The 22,032-nt window shown below is 32.6% G+C and overlaps 7 protein-coding genes and 1 pseudogene across 7 annotated transcripts in view; 5 read left to right on the plus strand and 3 right to left on the minus strand.

Moving 5' to 3' along the window:
• LOC115880327 (longitudinals lacking protein, isoforms H/M/V-like) overlaps nucleotides 1-8,368 on the plus strand; it is a 32,014-nt gene extending 23,646 nt beyond the window's left edge. Inside the window, exons 10-11 of the transcript XR_004049836.1 lie at nucleotides 7,994-8,203; nucleotides 8,258-8,368. The gene's annotated coding sequence lies outside the window, so the exon portion shown is untranslated. The remainder of the gene's footprint in view (nucleotides 1-7,993; nucleotides 8,204-8,257) is intronic.
• LOC115880329 (ran GTPase-activating protein 1) lies at nucleotides 3,097-5,416 on the minus strand. The gene is made up of 9 exons (XM_030897532.1): nucleotides 5,174-5,416; nucleotides 4,925-5,112; nucleotides 4,313-4,871; nucleotides 4,071-4,256; nucleotides 3,904-4,016; nucleotides 3,736-3,840; nucleotides 3,482-3,685; nucleotides 3,297-3,421; nucleotides 3,097-3,216 (listed from the first exon to the last, which is right to left on the minus strand). The coding sequence occupies exons 1-9, from the start codon at nucleotides 5,283-5,285 to the stop codon at nucleotides 3,156-3,158; spliced, it is 1,653 nt and encodes a 550-aa protein (XP_030753392.1). The 5' UTR covers nucleotides 5,286-5,416; the 3' UTR covers nucleotides 3,097-3,155.
• On the plus strand, nucleotides 5,562-7,783 carry LOC115880319 (protein SDA1 homolog). The gene is made up of 2 exons (XM_030897514.1): nucleotides 5,562-6,197; nucleotides 6,261-7,783. The coding sequence occupies exons 1-2, from the start codon at nucleotides 5,562-5,564 to the stop codon at nucleotides 7,734-7,736; spliced, it is 2,112 nt and encodes a 703-aa protein (XP_030753374.1). The 3' UTR covers nucleotides 7,737-7,783.
• LOC115880325 (replication protein A 70 kDa DNA-binding subunit) lies at nucleotides 8,363-11,091 on the minus strand. The gene is made up of 11 exons (XM_030897526.1): nucleotides 10,928-11,091; nucleotides 10,609-10,871; nucleotides 10,294-10,551; nucleotides 10,075-10,237; nucleotides 9,808-10,012; nucleotides 9,637-9,749; nucleotides 9,400-9,578; nucleotides 9,194-9,290; nucleotides 8,925-9,134; nucleotides 8,660-8,857; nucleotides 8,363-8,601 (listed from the first exon to the last, which is right to left on the minus strand). Exons 1-11 carry the CDS (start codon nucleotides 10,958-10,960, stop codon nucleotides 8,494-8,496), a joined length of 1,827 nt encoding a protein of 608 aa, XP_030753386.1. The 5' UTR covers nucleotides 10,961-11,091; the 3' UTR covers nucleotides 8,363-8,493.
• A 230-nt stretch (nucleotides 11,092-11,321) lies between these two features.
• On the plus strand, nucleotides 11,322-14,556 carry LOC115880344 (adenylyl cyclase-associated protein 2). Its single transcript, XM_030897550.1, has 3 exons — nucleotides 11,322-11,979; nucleotides 12,042-12,194; nucleotides 13,045-14,556. The coding sequence occupies exons 1-3, from the start codon at nucleotides 11,529-11,531 to the stop codon at nucleotides 13,704-13,706; spliced, it is 1,266 nt and encodes a 421-aa protein (XP_030753410.1). The 5' UTR covers nucleotides 11,322-11,528; the 3' UTR covers nucleotides 13,707-14,556.
• A 671-nt stretch (nucleotides 14,557-15,227) lies between these two features.
• Nucleotides 15,228-16,374, minus strand: LOC115880362 (NADH dehydrogenase [ubiquinone] flavoprotein 2, mitochondrial). The gene is made up of 5 exons (XM_030897573.1): nucleotides 16,202-16,374; nucleotides 16,018-16,143; nucleotides 15,782-15,969; nucleotides 15,520-15,727; nucleotides 15,228-15,466 (listed from the first exon to the last, which is right to left on the minus strand). The coding sequence occupies exons 1-5, from the start codon at nucleotides 16,235-16,237 to the stop codon at nucleotides 15,296-15,298; spliced, it is 729 nt and encodes a 242-aa protein (XP_030753433.1). The 5' UTR covers nucleotides 16,238-16,374; the 3' UTR covers nucleotides 15,228-15,295.
• Nucleotides 16,375-16,463: 89 nt separating this feature from the next.
• Nucleotides 16,464-18,869, plus strand: LOC115880331 (phosphatidylserine lipase ABHD16A). Its single transcript, XM_030897534.1, has 10 exons — nucleotides 16,464-16,580; nucleotides 16,634-16,687; nucleotides 16,747-17,054; nucleotides 17,107-17,270; nucleotides 17,323-17,576; nucleotides 17,634-17,798; nucleotides 17,861-18,045; nucleotides 18,105-18,238; nucleotides 18,294-18,439; nucleotides 18,496-18,869. Exons 1-10 carry the CDS (start codon nucleotides 16,503-16,505, stop codon nucleotides 18,604-18,606), a joined length of 1,599 nt encoding a protein of 532 aa, XP_030753394.1. The 5' UTR covers nucleotides 16,464-16,502; the 3' UTR covers nucleotides 18,607-18,869.
• Nucleotides 18,870-20,213: 1,344 nt separating this feature from the next.
• LOC115880285 lies at nucleotides 20,214-21,422 on the plus strand (annotated as a pseudogene).
• Nucleotides 21,423-22,032: the final 610 nt, after the last annotated feature.

Raw genomic sequence — 22,032 nt, forward strand, 5'->3', positions numbered from 1 at the left:
CGTACAAGTCCTTGAAGTATTTTCGTATTTTCTATAAAAAGAAAATTTTAATTCAACCAAGTCCAAAAATTTTATTTTGTGAATTTGAGTGTGTTTTTGGACAAGATATTTATATGCGGTTGTGTATACTTATATATCTACGTAATATATATTTAAAAAAAACGTCAAAAATCGTTAATTATTATTGTTATTTATATTTGAACCTGAATTTTTTTGAAAAATTTGGAGTATAGCCAAAAGAAGGCTTACAAAAACTTTTTTACCGGATAGTATAAAAAATATATTTATATTTTATCGTTAGAAAATGAACTCTTGGTTAATATTGTGTTTGAGATAATAATTGTATTTATAAGTTATTTTTCGAGAAAAAATTAAATAAACATATACAAAGAATATTACCCTTGGTTTTATTACAACTTTAAAAAAAAATTATTGTTCTACATAACATATTACAAGAATTACGGTTCTTGGGATATTTGATCAAAAATTAAGTAATTTATTATGTATATGACTGGTCTGTTATCGGTTCTATATTTGATGAGTTTCTGTGATTAAACCTTCTACAGCAATTGTACCGATCTAAAAATAAAGAAAAATATATTAGTAATGAATAAATATAAATTCCTGTGTAGCTGGGGTTTTCAATTCCAGTTCCATAGAATATTAAAGACTTAATAGGGCATAATAGGGGTTATTTAGAGATCAATATCAGGATGATTCAAATCACTTTTAATACCTTGTACTGCGTAGATTTTCGTTCTGGGTATATTTGAAACATTTAAAGCAAATTAATTACTAAAATATAACGAATTCAGATAATTTTTCGCTTTTCTTTGAACTATTCCGTTTAAAATATAACTGTCAAACTAACGCAGTCGGCCGTTATTTTCTAATAATCATAAAAATATCTTTTAAACTTTATTTTGAAACTAATTTTGACACAGAATATTATATAGTATTGTTACGAAATAGTTTTCTTTAAATGCTGTGATATTTCGTCAAGTATTTTCGCCAGAAAAATTAATAATTTAAATATTTAAAACAGCTAGGCAACCAGTAATACACTTTGATAACTGTCAATCCCATAAGGGTGCATCCACACTATCCTAAAAACGGCGTAACGACCTTGAATCGATTTCCAGTAATTCTATTGGCTGAAATTTTTGACAGATGAATTTCACAGAAAATTTCACACCTCTACTTTTCAACCAATAACATGCTTTAATGTTGACTAGTTACCATGGCAACTGAAAAAATTTCCGGAAATTTTTTCGAGGCGCCACGAAACTTTAGTGGAAATTTTTTGACAGTTGAAAAGGTAAACATAAGATCTACAATCATAATGTGAATGAACTACAATGTCTATATATTGAAATATTACCCATTTGAGTTTTAGCATTTGATGTAACTAATTAAAAATATAATAATATTTGTTAATATTATTAACAAATTGAAATTATTTTAAAATGTCATGTTGCATTAATATTTTTTTTTTCAAATTTAGGTGTGAAATTTTCTTACCGAATACCACGCAAGCTTAAATTATTCCTGGAAATTTTCTTTCGGGCACGAATATTTTAGGAAAATTATCCCTCGTCTTCGACTCGGGATAATTTTCAAAATATTCGTGCCCTCAAAAAAATTTCCGAAAATAATTTAAGCTCTTGTGATATTATAAGTGATAAAATTTCTGACAGATGAATTTCACAGATAAAATTTCTGACAGATGAATTTTTCAGCCAATAGAATTACTGGAAATCTATTCAAGGTTGTTACGCCGTTTTTAGGATAGTGTGGATGCACCCTAATATCGTATATGACTTCCTAAATCTATGGTATATGATCAAATTCAAATAATGACAGTTATCCGACATAACCTAGAAAATAGTTTTGTTTTTGTCGTTAGAAAGGAAATGTTTTTACCGGAAAAATGTTAGCTACTTTAGTTTCAATAGTTAATTTCCTGAAAACTACGTTTTATTATGGCCTCTATATTAGTTCGAAAACTGGAAATTTTATAGTATCCCTAGCCCTGTATACTCTGGAATATTTAAATCGTTTTTTGGGAAACGTTTTTGGAGTTTTCACAGTCATAAGTGAATCTTTAGTAATATTTCTGCAGGATATTTTGCAATTTATACAACAGTTTCTTCAGTTTTTCACCAGCAGTATAGAAGCAGTATGCAACAGTGTATTATTATTACTTTCAAAGATATCGCTATCAGTTGAAGCTGTAATAAGTTTTTTAACAGCCGTTTTCAGTTTTATCTGGCAAGGAATATCGAACATTTACTTTTGTCTGATACAAACCTTCGTTTTAATTAAAAAACTGATTATATTATTTGGATCAGGCGTATGGTTCCTTATTACACTAGTACCATTCTTGTTATACTACACCTGTGTGATTTTTGTCTCGTTCATTCAGAAAATTTACCGAGAAATCTGTGATATATGTTACAACACCTTCAGTAACATTGAAAAATGCATCAAAAACATGATTTTCTTCATTATTGATGTCCCTCTGGAGTCCATAGCTGGCATAATTGTAGCATTGAGTCTAGCATATATATTCAGCCAATTTTATATTATTATTATGTCATATGTTAAGCTACAAGTGAGGAAAAGTAAAAGATGGTTTCAAAGACGGAGTAGAGAATTTAGAGAAATGATTCTCTATAATTATGCAGCGATTCAGAGATGGAGAATTCAACATGGTACCACTGCAGCACCTCCAATTGTTCAAAGAACTCCAGAAATTAATGCTAGAGTCCAAGGAAGACCCTCTACAAGAACAGTAGCTCAAGAAAAAAATAATCATCTCACGGAGGAAGAAAGATTCTGTGTGATTTGTCAAGAAAGAACAAAGTGTGTGTTATTACTGCCCTGCAGACATTTATGTTTATGTTCGGAGTGTACCAGAGAACTGAGGTACTACAATGAAGTATGTCCAGTGTGTAGAACGGATATTGAAAGTACCATGAAGATTTTTGTTTAATAATAGTCAATAGAAAAATACAAAGACTGAATGTATATATGTTTTCAAGAGAATTAAATATTTTATAATCTAATTTTTGTTAAACAAAATAAAACTCGATGTAAATTAAAGAAAATAAGTCTTTTTAAAAAACTAAGTACATTTATTTACATTAAAACTATTATAGTGCAGCTAAAATTTCTTTTTTTAGTTGAAGGTGAGTACCGTTTCGTTCAATTTCCCTGAAAACCACAGAAAATAAAACAAGATTATTAGTTTGTTAGAAAAATATATTTAAAAACTTTTTCAATATTATACTTGCCTTTCCATAAAAACCTTTATAGTGTTTTTGGTACTATCAGGGGTAAAATTCAATTTTGAAAGGTTTTTCAGTGAAGTTAGGCATCCGGGAATGTTCCAAAACGGTTTAAATCTTTTATCTTCACACTGAAATTAAAAATACACTATCTCAATTAATATTATAAAAGAAAAATTCCAGTGTATTACTTTTATCAAACCCATACTTATTAAAATAAAGTTGTTAACCAGGGAAGTTTTGTCGTTTTTTTGCGACCAAGCGAACAGTTCTTTGTAAAGACTTTCTGTGCTCTTTAACGCTGTTTTTGCTACGATTTCTTTGGCATTGTCAGTCAAAGAGGCCACGTTCATTAAAACGCATATATAATTGTCTAACTTAATGTCAAGATAACTCTGAAAAATTATAATAATTAAATTGAAAACTTGAGATTAAAAGTAATTACTTTAGACGCATCAATTATAAGTTCAGTTCTTTGATCGCCCAATAACATAAAATTTTTTGCTGTGGGTGACCTCAGAAAGTCTTCTACGGGTATTGTATCTTGTAGCTAAAAAAAAATATATATATATATAAATCACAAATAATCATAGACACACCAAAAAAAACTGACCTCATCTATATCACTGTCGTCTTCACTTTTATCACTATCACTTTCATCCCTTCTTTTATCTTCAACCTCTGAATCCTCTTCGTTATCTTCCAAAGATATTATGTTTAATTTTCCTAAAAAATATCCTTTTTAAGCCAAAAAAATCTTATTTTATTCCTAAAAAATACCGATTTCTTTAAATTTATCTTGCAACTCTTCCGCCCCCTCTTCACCAAACTGATTCCCGTCCAGCACGATTTTTTTTAATTTTATTTTATTCGCTACAGCCTTTACCAGTTCTAGACCACCCCGCATTTTTATTTCATTATATCCCAAGGCTAGTTGTTCCAGTTTTTCGTGCTTATCCTTCAATGCTAGAGAAGATATTTAGAAAAAAAAAATTTAAGGAAAAAAAAGGAAATCGTTTTACCGTGAGCCAACAAAATTGATCCTTGTGTTTTTAACAGGCAATCTCCAAAATTAATTTCTTTCAAGTTCTGTAAATTGGGCAAAGCCTTTGCTATGGCGGTTGCACCTTTTTCTCCGATTGTGTTGTCATTGAGATTTAAAATTTGTAGGTTTTTATTAGAAGTGAATGCTTCGGATAGGGCTGTTATTCCTGAGTAATATATACCGTTCTGGGGCATGGCGATTTCTTCTAAGCTACCAAGCATTTTAAACACTCCTGCCAGTGCTGTGGCACCTTCGTTTTCAAGCCGGTTTCTTCCTGCAATAAACACTTTAAGGGCTAGAGGTTTACCCTGGGCTTTACTAGAATTGTAACATTCTGTTAGTGCGGAGGCCAAGAGTTTGCCACCAGTAATTCCTAAACCATTGTTGTTGAGTCTGAGTTCTTCCAGTGCATAACAAGTTGGGCTTTTGAGCAATGATGCCAGTCCCTGTACACCTATTGGACCGAAAGCGTTGTCGCTTAAATCTAGTTCGGTGAGCCTGACTCCAGCAGCTACTAAGCCATCGCCTAGGAATTGCTGAAAGAAAACATTAAAAAATTGAGTTTTTAAACTTTTCACAGTTCTTATACCAAAGATTTTGGAATTTCAGACTTGAGTCTGCCCGTAAACATGTCTTTCCATAGTGCCCTCTTGAATTCGGGGTGTTTCTCTAAGGCCTGTGCTATAACTTTCGATGCTTCCACTCCCACGGTGTTACCTTCTAGGTTAAGGTACTGCAACTCTTTACATTTGTTAATTTCTTCGACTACGTCTTTGGCTATGTAAAAAAATGGGATTTTTAGAGGCTGGTGAAAGTAAGGGCTCGTATGTTACTTTACCATCGTCTTCGCTGTCTAATTTTAGAGATTTTCCGGCAAAACTGACGCCGCTCGGCGATACTTTGGTACTTTGCAAGGCTTCAGCCAAAAAGTCAACGTTAAAGGAACTCATTTTCGATAATTTATAGATTAATTGTGTATATAGCTGAAAGATTGGAAATTTAAAAACGATTAAAAACTTTAAACAACCTTAATTTTAAAAAACACCGCTTTTTGATTGACATTGACAGATTTTTTTGTAAGAGGTGCTGCATAAAAACTGAAACTTTTATGGTTCTATAGCTCATATCATATACTTTTTTTTAATAACATATGATTTGATAACCTCAAAACACGTGGGTCCTTTATCTGTCAAATTTACTCTTGTAAACATTGAATTTCTTGTAAAATGGTTCGAAAACACAATAACCAGTTGCCAGAGAATTTACCGCAACTTCAGAATTTAATCAAGAAAGACCCACAGTCCTACCATGAAGAGTTCGTGCAGCAATATCAGCATTTTCAAAATACTATTGAGGTGTTCCAGCTTGCACCTAATCAGCCCAACAAAACCCTCGATGAGCTAGTGATGTTTATGGCCCAAGTGGCTCAATGTTACCCAAAGGATCTGCAGGATCTTCCCCAGCAAGTGATCAATATTATGCAGAAGCATAACACAGTCCTGGATAATTCTGTGCGCATGAATTTGTGCAAGGCTCTGATTTTACTGAGAAATAAAAACTTACTGGCTCCCACTGATCTTTTGGAGCTGTTTTTCCAACTTTTGAGATGTCAAGACAAATCACTGAGACAATTTCTGGAGAACCACATAATAACAGACATAAAAAATCTAAATATGAAACACAAAAATGCAAAACTCAATACCACATTGCAAAATTTCATGTTCACCATGTTGAATGATACAAACTCTAGAGCTGCAAAAATGTCTGTTAATATTATGATTGAATTATACAAGAAAAATGTGTGGAATAATGCTAAAACAGTCAATGTTATTGCTACAGGGTGTTTCTCAAAGATTACAAAGGTAAAATTAGTAATACTGTGATATATGTTAATAAAATATTAAATTTGATTTAAAATTACTTAGGTAATGGTAGCTTCACTGAAGTTTTTCCTGGGTAAAGACCCAGAGGAAAAAGACTCAGATAACTCAGATTCTGATGATGAAGTAGATCCAAAAGAAGTGATGCTGGCCAACAAATTCAATAAGAAAACCAGAAAACGTGAAAAAAATCTTTCTAAAGTTAAGAAATTAGCTGCCAAAGCCTACAAAAAGAAAAGTCAAGCACCTACCTTTAATTTTAGTGCCATACATTTGTTGCATGACCCTCAAGGCATGGCAGAGAAGCTTTTTAGACAACTGGAATCAACAAATCAAAGGTTTGAAGTAAAACTAATGACCTTAGATGTTATTTCAAGACTTATAGGACTTCATAACTTATTTGTTTTCAATTACTACTCGTATATTCAGAGATTTTTGCAGCCTCATCAGCATGAAGTAACCAGAATATTACAGTTTGCAGCTCAGTCAAGCCATGAGCTAGTCCCTCCTGATGTCATTGAACCAGTTTTAAAAACTATCGCCAATAATTTCATTACCGAAAGGAATTCTTCAGATGTCATGGCGATAGGACTGAATGCTGTTAGAGAAATATGCGCTAGATGTCCTTTGAGCTTGTCTGAAGAACTATTGAGGGATTTAGCACAGTACAAAACATACAGGGATAGATCTGTAATGATGGCAGCCAAAAGTTTGATACAGTTATTCAGAAATCTAAGGCCCGAGTTGTTGCACAAGAAAGACAGAGGCAGACCTACAGAAGCTACAGGAGAAATAGAGAAGATAGATTATGGTAAGGTTAATGTTAAAGACTATGTACCCGGTGCTGAAGTATTACTGAACGAAGAAAAAGATAATGAAGAGTTTGAAGTGAACAGTGAGTCTGACTCAGATGATGAGCAGTGGGTGAATGTACAGCACTCTAACGACGAAGAAATTGACAGTGGAGAAGAAGAGGAAGATGATTCAGATGAAGAAATGGATGATGATGTTGAGAAAGACCATGAAACTAGCGAAAGAAATATTTTGAAAGCTAAAAAAACTAAAAAGGAAGACTTGGAAGCTAAAAAATCCCTAGCGCGTAAAGTAACAGTTGACCGTATATTAACGGACGAAGATTTCAAGAGGATTGACATGGCAAATGTCAGAAAACACCTACAGGGCCCCAACAAAGGTCAGAAAAGATCTATTGAGCTTGAAAACACCCTAAAAAATAAAGACGATCTTGTAAAACTGGGTGATATAGAGAATATATACAAGAAAAGGAAGCACGATAAGCAGACAAGGGTAGAGAGTGTTAGAAAGGGCCAGGAAGATAGGGAAAAGTTCGGGTATAAAGATGGAAGGGTTAATATTCACTGTTCCAAAACAAACAGGGAGAAAAGTAAAAAGAAAAACTTCCAAATGATCAGGCACAAGGTTCAGGGAAAGGTGAAGAGAAGCTTTAAGGACAAACAGATAGCCCTAAGGAATCATTTGATCAAATTGAAGAAAATGAAATAGACTTTTTAAGGTTTGTTGTTGTTGAATATAATTTTTTTAAACAATTATTGATTTATTTAACTCCCAACTCTTCTGACTTATATATAAATGTTTTTTTTTTAATAAAATTTAATAAGAATAACGTAAAAAATCGATTTTTAATGTTTGTCCTGCAATGACGTAATAGATTTATCTTGGTTACAAAATATTTAACGTAAAGTTCTATCTAGTTCTTTTTAATAGTCGAAGGATAAAAACATGACATTTAATTTTTATAGGTTAGGAAATTTACTAATGAAACGTCAAAACAAATAATCTTGTGATTCACAAAGAAACAAATCGGGTAAAAATAGGGCAAAAATGTTTGATTTTGGCGATACTTTGGCCCTTTTAATAATCTTAACTCTAACAGCTGTAGGAATTTTAGCATGTCTAGGTGTATACGCCAGGAGAAGGTCCTATATGCAGTCTATATAGTATTGCAAAAGGTTTGTTTTCGATGTTCTTTTGATGTATTTAATTGATATCTCTGTCTTTTACAGCTGGTGCCACCTAATACAGAATTTAAGACAGCCCTACTATGTAATTTACTACTGTAGTTTAAGAGATATTGGTATTTTTAATAATAAAAATAAAATGAGAAAATAATGGAACGGTTTATTCAAAATAATTTAATAATATACACATCTAAATACTAAAAAAAAATATATAAAACTATTCTAGAAACCTAATCTTTTATATAAGAATAAGGTAACAAAGAGTAAATATAAAGATCAGTTTAGGAAGCGTCAGTGAGTTCCTTAATGCATTCTATCAGATAAGTATTATACTCTGTATAGTTAACGGGGTCCACTTTGATAGCCACAGTTTTTAGCCGCCCTTCATCCTGAAAACGTCCAAATTTATTATTTTATAACATTTTAATCTGAATTATGTCAATTTACGTTAAAAACTTCATTTTTAGCGCGGCATTTAAAGACGAACTCTTTGAAATGAGCTTCTTCCATGAACTCGGTATATTTACCGGGTTCACCAGATTCAAACAACGCCCCTACTTCTTCAGCGCTCTTCCCGAGAACCTTCTCTGCTTCGCTACTGAACATGCTGACCCATTGGTTTGCGCTCCAGTCGCCCACGTTCATCTAAAAAAAACATAAAAAGAAAGAAGTTTATATGTATATGAAAAAAAAATAGTTACAGTCAACTTACACTACAGAGCAACCTCCATTTGAAGCTCTCGTATTCTTGGTTGCATTTTTCGCATCTGTACATTCCGTTTGAGTTGTCGATAACCTTTTTGTTGCATTCGGGGGTGGGGCAGGCCTTGTAACACGCGTTATCGCTCTTGACCATCAAAATCGCCCCTTTCATTTGGTAATAATCACCTGCGGGACTTGACCCCAACTGACTTTCGTAAACCTGTAAAAATATAGAACATTTAATCCATTTTTTATTAATTTTTTTTTATTAAAAATTACCTCATCGCAACACATCCACGGAGTAACAAAAGTTGAGCCTCCAGCTGATCTAGCACTCACATTATTGGCTTCCAGGTAACTTCCTTCAGAATCAAACCTATAAATTAATAATAAAAAACATACAGGGTGGCCAAATATCTAATGTCTGAAAAAAAAATTGCAATCCCCATGATATATTTAAAATCCTCTACCTCACATTAACTCACCATTGTTTTAGAACGTATGCTTCTTTCATGTCTGGGTTTGTTTTAACAATCGTTCCCGATAGAGTACTCAAGGTTTTACCTCCGACAAACTCGCTGATGCGGGCCCCTTTTATTGCCAGCACTGGATTATTAGAACCATCAAAACTTTCAGCATCGGCACCCCACAAGGTTAAAGTAATCTAAAAACCGTTAAGATAAATTTTAACACACAAAAAAATGTACAAAAAAAAAAAATACCGCGGCATTTGACTTATCCACCAGTATTAAGTCTTTCTTCCTAAGCTCGCGACCGGTACTCTTTGCATTGAAGAACTGCAGGTCACCAGTACTCTTCACCACACCAATAACATCTGTAAAAAATTATTTAGAATTAAATTGAATAACAAATTTTTTCGGTATAAATATTACCAATTATTTTGTTGGTTTCCAACTCCGGAATAGTTTGTATTGGAACAAAATCGTAGCGTAAATGGGGTGCAGTAGAGGTATCATCATGACACTCCTCAATCAGTGTGTCATTTACCATCGTCATCTCATAGTCGTTCTTCAGGTTACTAAACTGCTTATTGGCTGGTTTCAGTTGACATTTAGAAATATAATAAACTTTATCCACCTAAAACATTTAAAATATCGCTAATATTTTATTTCTTGATAAAATAATAAAGCTTTTGGTACCTCAATTTGATCATAAAACTTATCAACCAGCTCTCTAAATGCTGTTAGTCTTATTTCACCACTTTCATCTACCAAATCCATGCTAAAAAGCTTTCCCTCTCCTCTGGAATTCGACCATGTTTTTATCGGAGTCTTGCTGATTACCCTTGCCTTGATAATCCACCTAGAAAATTAAATAACTTTAAAAACAAACTGTACAAGTAAATAATAACACCTTACTTGTTATTGTAAGGATTCAGACAGGTTATTGGATGGGTCATTTGTCCAGCCATGCTCTTGTTAAGATCTTGATGACTTGATTCTCCATTAGTGTTTGAAGAATTCGATGGACCGTTTAGTTTTCGCATTTTAGCTGGGGGAGAGCCTTCTCTGGTCTCTTGTGCCGTAGCTACAGAATATGATACCGGATTGCCAATGACCTCGCCAATTTCGTCACCGTCTTGCACTAGTTCTACATCAAGCATCAGCAAAACTCGACTAAAAATATGAAATATATTAAAATTAACAACTAAAATTTGTGTCTTTAAGCTATACCCTCCGTCAGCTTTATTGTTAGACGTGTTGGTATTATTGATAACGGTTGTAATGTAACGCTTGAGTTTGATCACGGAATATTTTGGAATGCCCTTTTCACTAGTTTTATCTACAACTGGAGCTGTAATCATTGCAACGGTGATCATGTATTTCCCGTCGGAAAGGCAGGCACGGTACCGTTCCTGGCCAGAAGCGGTACTCATTTTTTTCAGAGTTACAACTTGAACGATGGGTTCTTGTACCTCTCCTCCGGTCATGATTACCTTAAATAATATTACGCAAATTGTAGCACAAATTACAGCGTTGAATATGTGAGTACCTTAAAGCATCCTTCAGATAAATCAATCTTCATTTTTGATATTCTGGTAGTTGCAATTTAAATAAAACGAATAATTAACAATACAAGTTGAAACAAATCAACTGCTTAGGGGATTTGGCGCCAAACATTGACCACAGATTAATAATATTGAATATTTAGGGTGACATTTGACACTTAATAGTAATTTAAAAATGTCGAAATATTTAGTTTTAAAATATACGGAAATTTCTATTAAATCAATATTAATTGCAGAAATGGAATAGAAGAACATGATATAAAATAGGCAGGTAATTTTTCAAAGAAATAATAGTTAAAAACTCTTCAAATTCGTTAATTTTATATAAAAAATCCGAGGCGTCGATAGACGTCAAGGAGAGTTAACCTCATTTTTATTTATATCATCCAAAACGTCAAAAAATCGGCTTGATAAACACGGTTTACTCATCGACGAAAAAGTGAATCATTTCCAAGATTCTCGAGTCGAATTATCTTACGTTCTAGGTCAGCTGTCGCTATTCTCAACTTGACGAAATCTCTACAAAAGTAGTTGTGCAGTTTACCGACCGTTTGAAACTCGATTTGGGCGTTCACTCGAACAACTATGAGCGTTTACGGGTACACCGATATCATCCAGGGCCCTCTCGCACAGTACCTTCGCATTTCGCAGGAACTGGGAGGCGATGTGGCCGAGCATTCGCGCTTGGTACAAGGGGCGTTCAACGCCCAGCTGCAGTACATACAGCTGGCGGCCGAATCCGCTCAACCAGGACAAGCAGACGTTGTGAACCTGCTGAAACCGACCAGCGATAAAATCGGTGCTATTCAGGAGTTCAGCGAGAAGCACAGGACGTCGCCCTTCTTCAATCACTTGGCTGCTATCAGTGCCAGCATCCCTGCACTGGGATGGGTTACGGTAAGTCCAGCTCCATCGCCTTACGTGAAGGAAATGAATGATGCCGGACAGTTCTACACTAACAGAGTACTGAAAGATTTCAGGGAAAAAGATAAGAGACATGTAGACTGGGTTAAAACTTGGATACAAACACTTTCAGGTAGGTTATAAACAGTTTTGTCAAAATAAAATATTATTAATTGACACATATAATTTTTGTAGATTTGCAAGCTTTCGTGAAGCAGTATCATACGACAGGGCTAGTGTGGTCTGGGAAAGGAGCCATTAAGACAGGTGGAGCTCCTCCACCACCTCCTGGATGTCCTCCACCTCCTCCGGTTATAGATTTCTCTACGGCAGCTGCAGGTGATGCAGGTATTTGTGGTTTTATTTTTTTTTTGTTCTAGTTTGATAAATAAGGTTAAATCAAAGAAACGCAATAAAGAAAAATCGTTTTTATTGATGAATTAGAGGAATATAGGGAAAGGGTTGGGTAAAGACACATAGAAATTTAATTTTTTTATATTTTTTAAAGCGGTGTTTTTACTTTTTGAAGTTTCTTCCTGGATGTATTCTTAAAATTTTATATCTGTAATGCTTGTGCGCGTGAATTTTCTACGTCTATTCATGCCAAAGATTCATGCAGATAATGTAGAAAATTAATTTTCTAGGTGTAGGAAATATGGTAGAATGTACAGGGTGGTCCGAATTGTAATATAATTACAATATAATTACTGAACTAACGCTGATTTGGATGGAAATTAGTTTCTAGGTTTTTTTACATGAGAAATTCGATTTCTATGTTAGTATGACTCCTGCTTGGGCGCCAACTACATGTTCTTTAACTGTTTTGACGAGTAATAACTTTTCGTCCATACCTGTATTTTACTACTGAGAGAAATAAAATACATTTCCTCCGTTTTTTTGTGCAAAAAAAATCCCTTACTGGAAAAAATTGCTAGGAGCAACCGTTCTTAGCATATTTTGAAGCTAAAACGTCATCAATTTACATGTCATCATTTATATGAAATAAACTTGTTTACTAGAATTCGGTGAAATTTGGAAACATTTTATTTTTCTATAAAAAATTATGATAAAATAGGTTTGAATAGATTTTTTTTTGCACAAAAACATTTAAAATTTCTCTGAATAAATTTTTCTATATACCCAACCCTGAATAAGGAAAGTAATACTTAAAATGAACTATTTTTTCTCTATAAACTAGGTCCCGATAGATCAGCCTTATTTGCCGAAATAAACCGCGGTCAAGACGTGACCAGAAACCTCAAAAAAGTCACTTCCGACATGCAAACGCACAAAAACACGGCCCTGCGTCAAGGACCGGCGCCCTTCAAGCCACCCGTCGCCTCGAAACCGGTGTTTGGCGGAGCCCAAGCTGCTCCCGCCGACAAAGCACCCGTTTTTAGTCACGAAGGCAAGAAATGGCTGATCGAGTACCAGAAGAATCGACAGGACTTGGTGGTGGACAACGCCGAAATGAACAACGTGGTGTACCTGTTCAAATGCGAGAACACCACGGTACAGGTTAAAGGTAAAATCAACTCGATCACGATGGATTCCTGTAAGAAAACCTCGATAGTTTTCGACAATTTGGTATCGTCCATGGAGTTCATTAACTGTCAGTCGGTACAAATGCAAGTTTTCGGCAAAGTTCCTACGATTTCAATCGATAAAACCGACGGATGTCAAGTTTACCTGAGCAATGACTCGTTAGACGTCGAAATAATCAGTTCAAAATCGTCAGAGATGAACGTTTTAATACCTAAAGGGGACGATTACGTAGAAATCGCCGTACCAGAGCAGTACCGAACTAAAATCACGCCCAATAAGACTTTGCACACTGAAATTGTCGAGAACAAAGGTTAAAAAGCTAAAAGACTCTTTCAATATGCAATATTGATCGTTTCTAAAAGACATTTTTTGATCAGGGATGGGTAAAGGAAAAACGCGAACGTAAAAAACTAATTTTTTACATGTAATTAATTTACACGTATAAAACTAGTTTTTAGGAGATTAAAGCTCCTCGGTCTCCTCCAAAAACGATGTTATCTGTTAATAACCTTTGTCAAAAAGGTATTTTAATTTATTTCACGGTGTTTGAGGTGATTTAACAATAATATTTATTTTATTTTGTGTAGAAATCGAAAATTCAGTTGAAAACAATATAAATTTTATGTTGAGATGAAAGAAAAATGTCTTTATTAGTTTTTTTTTAAATATTTTTACGTGTATTTTTGACCAAAAATTTAAAACCTTAAGAGACGCTTACATTAATACCCATCCCTGATTTTAATACAATTTTATAGAGGTATTTTAATCAGGGACATGGGAGGAAAGAATTTTAACGTAAAAAAATAATTTTTAACTGTAAAAAAAATAGTTTTTCCAGGTTATTAAAGCAGCTTTATTATTTTTATTTGATCTAGAAAATGGAATATTTAGTCAAAAACAATATGAATTAGTAGTTATTTGGTAAGATTTTTTTTTTATTTTTATTACATTTTAAATGTAAAAAAACTCTATGAGACGCGTTAATGCCCTTTCCTGATTTTAATATAATTTTTTAGTCGTTTGCTGTGGGATTTTTTTAATGGGAGAGTTAAAATAAAATGCTTAAATAAAATGTCTTCTAGAAACGTTTTTTTTTTAATTAAATAAGATTGTTTCTTAAAAGAAATTAGCGATTTGATAAAACGTAGATAATAAAATGATAAAACTACAATAACGAGAAATTTTGTAGATTTGTACGCGTTTTTTCGCATAACTAAGTGAACAAACCAGGTGATTCAGAAATTTTTCTTTTATCTAGACGCGTAGCGAATTTTGTTTTAATTTTTAATCACTTGGTAGCATTATTATTGTACCGTGTATTTATACCTTTATATATTAAATATAAAACTACATCTAATCATTGGGGTTGTGGAGGAAAAAAAAGTTATATACATGTCATATCAGTATGTATATAGTTTGGAAATGAACAAAATCATTTTAAGTTTTTTTTTTTAATTTAAAAATTGATTTCAGGACCTTCAAAAAACTTTTTTTTTATTTACTACAGTTAATTTAGTTGCTTTAAAATAATTTTAAAATATTCGCAAGTTGTGGGATTGTTTGATTAAAGAGATTTTATATTTTTTGAGCTTTTGAGACTTTCGTGTATTTATTTTAAGTATTTGTATTGAATTAGTATTAAAAAATGTTGCTTGTTTATTTACAAGTCGAATAATGCTTGTAAATAGATAAGGAACATTGAAATTAACCTTCTAATATACTCTATTATTAACTAATACCATTTCATGTCATATGGCTTTTAATAAAAGAGTTTGTGCATTGAAAAATTCCTTTATTCTATCCAATAAAACTAGGATAAGTAATAAAAGAACAAAGATATTTTTATTATCTTTATTATAAATAACTTTTCACGTGTTAACTTGTTCAAAACAAGTTTATTTTATTTACAAATCGGCTCTAACTCCAAAACCTGGTCCTGTTGGTTCTCCCTTAAGCGAAGTGGGATTCCCCAGAGGTTCGGCAGCGAATCTGCCACTTCTTGGTCCTGGTTTTGGTTTTCCTCCAGCTTTGAGCTCTTTTAAAATTTGTTCTGTGTCCTGCACAGTTAAATCTTCCTAAAAAACAAATAATCTTATTGGAAATACAAAAAAAAATTATTTTTACTCACATAATAGTCATCATTGATTTGTACCATGGGTGCATTTACACAGGCTCCCAAACATTCAACTTCTGATAAAGTAAATAGCTTGTCTTTACTTGTCTCGCCCACTTCTAAGCACAGATTTTTCTTAATTGTGTCTAAGATTTCGTCAGATCCTCTTAACCAACAGGGAGTGGTGGTGCAGATTTGGACATGGAACTTTCCTGTAGGTTTTCTACAAATATATTATAATTTTATTGTGGTTATTTCAATATAAGTTAGTTTATACCTTATGAACATTGTGTAAAAGGTGGCAACTTCATACACTCTCATATAAGGCAAGTTTAGTATATTTGCAACTTTATGCATGGCAGATATAGGGAGCCAGCCGTGTTGTCTTTGAGCTAGGTCTAATATAGGGATCATGGCCCCCCGTTTGTGTCCCTCAGGGTATATGGCCAAGATAGCATCAATTCTCTGAAAGTATTTTAGTAGTATAGTTGTAATATGATGTTATGTATTTACTTTTTTATTATCTTCTGTAAATTCAAAAGGAATGTCCAGATTATCCTCCGGGGTATCTCTATGAACGAATAACGAGTCATGTCGTAGAGCTGAAGAAGTCTGAAGACTCCTCAAGCCTAGGGATCTCTAGAAATTGATATTTTGGTTTGTTATGTAATTATTACATTGTCCATTGACGCCTTACCATGCCATTTCCTAAAAATCGTAACGAAGGTAACATTGTTATAAACTAAACTAAAATACTGCCAATACTGACGAATTTGGCAAAGTTTCCAAAATAATTTGGATTCTTTTTTAAATTTTTATACAAATTTTTGACTTTGACAATTAAAATTTAGGTTAGCTAGTAATTCTTCCTCCCCATTTATTTTTCGTTTTTAACTACCAAACTTTCGAAAACTATTGTGACTATTGTACCATACTTTCTAAAAGAAGAAAAGTTGATATTTTTATCACTAACCCAACTTTATTCACAAATTGTCAAAATGTCAACATTAAAAAATATTTGGAATTGTATGTTTTCTCCAAAATTACTCAAAATTTACGGAAATGGACCCGTCGAGGTATAATTATTCACAAATATTATTCAAGCCGTCTTAAATTATCTAATTTTCAGAGATTTTACGAGCCACAACCGATGGAAAGATTTGGAGATCAGGTCATTCATTCTGTAAGTTTTTTCGATTAATTTCAAATATACCTAGCTTATAAATTATTCTTTCGCTACAGTTGTATATTATCTGGAAGTTGGGCGTTTACACGTCCCCCTTGTGGGGCATAATGCTGTATAACAAAGGCTACTTTGAAACACAAGGTTTAGCTTTTTTATCGAAGTTTGTTGCCGGAGTTGGAGTCATTTTGGTGGTCTCCTTCTGTATCAGAGGCTTCAGCAGGGCTCAGAATTCCACCTACCAGAAATTCCTCGAAGTTCTCCACAGATCTGAAGCTAATATTGCAGAATCAAAGAAAGATTTGATCAAATACGATTTTGATTTCACTGCTTGGCCTGTGGAGTACGATTTGAGTGAAATTATGACGTAAGTTCTATTAAAAACTATTGTCTTTGTTGTTTTAACGAGTTTTTTTAAGTGGAACGAGGAACAAAGTTCACATTCAACAGCCTGTGTTATACCAGAACACTTTTCAATACATTACCAATATACCTTTCCGAATAATAGCTTATTTTGCCATTCACACTTTCGGTATTCGTTTAATTTATCCAGGAAGTGTAGGACTACTTCAAGCTGTCCTTGGTGAGTGAAATATATTATTTCCTCTATTTTTCTTAAATTTATTAAATTTTAGAGGCCAGTTTACTACAGGGCAGGTCAAGACTTGTAGACTCATACAGAGGTGAAAGATTTAAGCTAAGAACACTAGACGACAATGATATTGACAGTATGTTTATTGATAAAAGAAACACATCGCACAATGGTAACACTTTAGTGATTTGCTGCGAGGGAAATGCAGGGTTTTATGAAATCGGTACTATGATCACACCAATTGAAGCAGGGTACTCAGTGTTGGGATGGAACCATCCAGGATTTGGTGGCAGTACTGTAAGTTTGAACTTTATCCAAACAAATAAAATTGTTTTTTTTTTGTGTTTTTAACAGGGCATGCCATATCCATCACAAGAACAAAATGCCATAGATACAGTGGTACAGTTTGCTATAAACAAACTGGGATTTAAGGTACAAAATATAATAGTTTTTGGTTGGAGTATCGGGGGATATAGTACTTCATGGGCTGCTATGAATTACCCAGAAATAAAAGGAGTGGTAAGGTTTTTTTTTTAATAGGGTAATTACTCTAAAATGTACTGATTTGTGTGTATTTTAAGGTAATAGATGCAACATTTGATGACATTTTACCACTGGCTCTGAATCATATGCCAAAATGGTGGGAGCCTATAGTTAAATTGGCTATTAGAGAGCACGTAAATCTTAATGTTTACGAACAGTTATACAAGTATCCAGGGCCGATACAACTAATTCGACGGACAGAAGATGAAGTTATATGTTTAAAGTACGATTTAATATAGTTTTTTTGTTATTTTTGAATAATTGAAAATTAATATTTTATAGAGAAAATGATTTGTTGTCAAACAGAGGCAATAATTTACTGGTAAAACTCCTGAAATACCGATATCCCTGTATATTTGAGGAGCCTCAAATTGAACTTTTGAACGAGTATTTATCAGTGACCGGAGTCAAACAAGGTTGAAATTTAAATTCCCTGTATATTTTTCTGATTTTAACGTGACTATATTTCAGAAAGGATCCTAGAAAAATATAACGTTGATGAGAATGTATCTGTATCTTTGTTACAGTCTTACATATCAGAGTATTCGAAATCTTATCCAATGAAAGTTGGCGAAGGTTTCGGTATAATGGAGAAGTCTCAAATGGCCTTATTTTTGGTACAGCCTTTTTTATATTCACCTTCATTTTTTAATGTTAAATTATTTTTTTTTAGGCCAGCAAATACATGAAAGATTTCAAATCGACCCACTGTGTGAGTTTGCCCAGTGAGATGTTCACTGTACCGTGGGACATAAATATAGAGTCAGATTATGTGTTTACATAAAAAAATAAGGTTTTTTAAGGTTTTACGGATTATATAGGAGGTGTCAGTGTTCTAAGTGTTTATGTATTTCTAAATTATATTCAGTAATAATGTTCGAGACGATTATTACGTAAATTATTTAAAGACAAATGCTAACATAGTATTAAAATGAGGGGTGAGTAACGAAAAAAAAGTTTAAATACACTATTCGGGCGTTGTTTTTATATCATGAGCGTTTCTGTATGTTGATAGAGAATATATTAATTAAAGATGCTCTTTAAATGCAAACTTTTATTGTTTTATCTAACTTTATCCAACATTTCTTTATTTTATTCATTCGTTTTACAAAGTTTCACTTTTCTTTAAGAGATATGCTATCAAACGAAGCCAACGTCTTTAATATTTTTCTTCTATATTGATTGTATTTCTACATCTCTCTTATTTTATGTGTATTATTGTTTATTTTACTGCTATTCTCCTAAGACTTCAAAACCTTGATTTCATTTCATGGAACTGTATAGTTTTGGATGCTTTAATGCTTAGAACAAGGAGTTTTTGTAACTGTATTTCAATTCAACCATAATCTTCGATATGCTCCCAGGTTGATTAATAAAATTATTATTAATTATACCTAGAATAAATAAATTTTCTTAGTGTATTCTAGATATTTTGTAAGTGTTCTAAGAATTCGTACATGTCCTGTCTGTATAAATCATTAAGAGCGTTTTTCGTCCCTTTACAATATTCCATTTTAGGGAATTGTGATTCAGTATTTCTAGTCATATTCTCTATACAACAGAGATTACATTTGCATGGTGCAATGTTAATTCGGATTGTTTTTGAAAACTGTTTGAATTCCCTATTCTGTTAAAGTCTTGACTAATAATGCAACATTAGGGTATGTAGGACACGATAAAACTAGTGTGAATACTTTTTATTGAATCCTGAACGTTTTTGATATATTACGTTTGGATTCTTTACCTTGTAAACCTTTGTTGTAAATCACATTGTAAATGAAAAAGATTTGATAAAAGTATTTTTTATTTTAATTTTTTAATTACGGTTGCTGTCCTTTTAGACTTTCTTCTTTTTTTCAGGACACTGGCTAAATGACCTGAATGAGTTCAAGCCATGTAAAATTAAAGAAGAGAAAATATAAGCTGGATCTGTAGATGCTTTATGTTTCAGGCCATCAATTTTAAAAAGAAGAAGACTGTTACTTTTATTCTGTGGTTACGGTTCTTTTAAAACCTAAAAAACGAAAAAGAAGAAGAGCGCTCGTAGCGCCAATGTGGAAAAAGTGTGAAAATTTGGAACTAAATTTTTTCCAATGTTGCCAAGATATTAGCGAAATCCTGAAACTAATCTGAATCAATCCGGTGCCTGACCTTGAAGCCCATATTTGCTGCAGTTGATCATGGATACTACGCTAGCGCACATCGGCGATTTTGCCAAATTGCAGTTTATTTTCACAGATTTTATGATTCGCAATTTAAATGTTTTTTGAGTGTCAATCAGTAATAATACAAATTCTATAATTAATTTTATAGTTTCAGATTTATCTTGATATCAAAAATTAAGGTAAGAAGGATAATGGAGATTGTGAAGCTAAGTTGCCATGAGTCACAATGGAAAATGTAAGTACTAATTAGGTCTATACATGGTCTATACACAGATAAAGTTTTGTTTAATATTATTGCTTTTAGTGTGGTTGCTCGAGCTCATTAGATTCGTCAATGAGAATATGGGACCTAGGAAAATAAGAAAAAATTGCTAATATTGATGTGGGACCTGTAGATCTCTGGACGGTTGCGTTCAGTCCGGACGATAAACACATCATTTTTGGAAGCCACTCGGGCAAAATCACTCAGTATAGCGTTGAAACCGCAGCGGTAGAAAACAGTCATTTGACACCAGAGGAAAATTTACTCAGCATTGCTTACGTGAGTGAACCATTTTTGATGTTGCTGCTAACAAATTATGGCACACTCTAGAGAGTCACGTTATGCCATATGCCAATAAGGTATCTGTGTTATCAGCTATTATTAACAGCCTCTGACGATGGGCATATGAAATTATATGATGTGTAAGTTAAAAATTAGTTAAACGTAGCCTTTGTAACTCGGTTTTATCTAATTTTTTTGACAGAAAACAGACCCATGTAATTGGAACGATATCTGCTCATGCCTCTTGGGTTTTAAATGTGGCATTTTCACCAGATAGAAAGTATTTTGTGTCTGCCAGTTTAGACAAGACGGTTAAAGTATGGGAAGTTCAAAGCCGACAGAGTGTATTCACACCTTTTTTTTAAATATAATATTTTATTAAAAAAAAAATTGAGGGATATAACCATTTTTAAATAAGATTTGTTTTTAAGTAATGATATTTTATCTAAAAAAACATTGCACGTTTGGGGAGTAAAATTCAGTTCCGGATAATTCGAAAATTTTATCAGTTTCAGAAGACAAAAGTATTGGAATATATAGTTGTCCTAAGTAATAAATGCTTTTTATCCTAATTTGTACTTATTAATATATTTTTTTATATTTTTTCTTGTAAATAAAAGATTTTTCAGCTTAATTAAATTTCAAATTTGAACATTGTGACGCCAAAAGTTGAACAGATACATCCGGTAAGAGCTGTCAACGTTGAGTCAAGTTAAAGACTTTTGAGATTATTTTTTATATAATTTATCTCATATTTCTTACTATTTAACTATATAGAATTAGTTTCATATTAAACTAAGGGATGTTTATTGAATAAAAACACTTGTTTCTTAACAATTTATTAAAATATTAAAGAAATGCATGATTTTATAGTTCATCTAATTATGTGCGTACCAGATAATTTTAATATAAAATAAGTTTTATATGATATTTTATACTGGAGGGAATAAATACAAATAAACACAAATCATTTAGTTAATTTAAGAAGCATATTCTACTGAAATTGTAATAAAAACCATCCATGTTTATTAAAAAAAGTTAAAATCCAGGCATCCAAGAGCAAAAAATACACGATCGTGATTGGTCAATTTCGGTGGCGTGGAGATTTTGAATTTCATTCTCGTTCGATGTTGCCGGATTGTTAAAAAATGTCGAAATTTTTTTTTTCTATGATTTTTGTGAAATTATATTAGTTTAAATTGATCACTAGCACTATAGTAAGGGCCAATTCTATATATTTTTAATAAAACAAGTACCAGTAATGGTGTTTTGTAGAAATTTCTTTTATTTCTTCTTGTAATTACGTACTAACATTATATAGTCTTTATTCTTGGTTTCGATGTATTTATAGCATTAAAAATGTATTTAAACAGCTTCATTTTATGTTTATTTCATGAAATTTGTGTGTTTATGTTTATAATTACTTATTTGTTTCTTATTTATGACAATAAATATTTTACCTTACGTAAAAAAACGATATCAGTGGAACGTATTAAGTAAA

This window comes from Sitophilus oryzae, unplaced genomic scaffold (genome assembly GCF_002938485.1).
Source record: "Sitophilus oryzae breed Bouriz unplaced genomic scaffold, Soryzae_2.0 scaffold_1621_pilon_pilon, whole genome shotgun sequence".
In the NCBI taxonomy this organism is placed as follows: Eukaryota; Metazoa; Arthropoda; class Insecta; order Coleoptera; family Curculionidae; genus Sitophilus; species Sitophilus oryzae.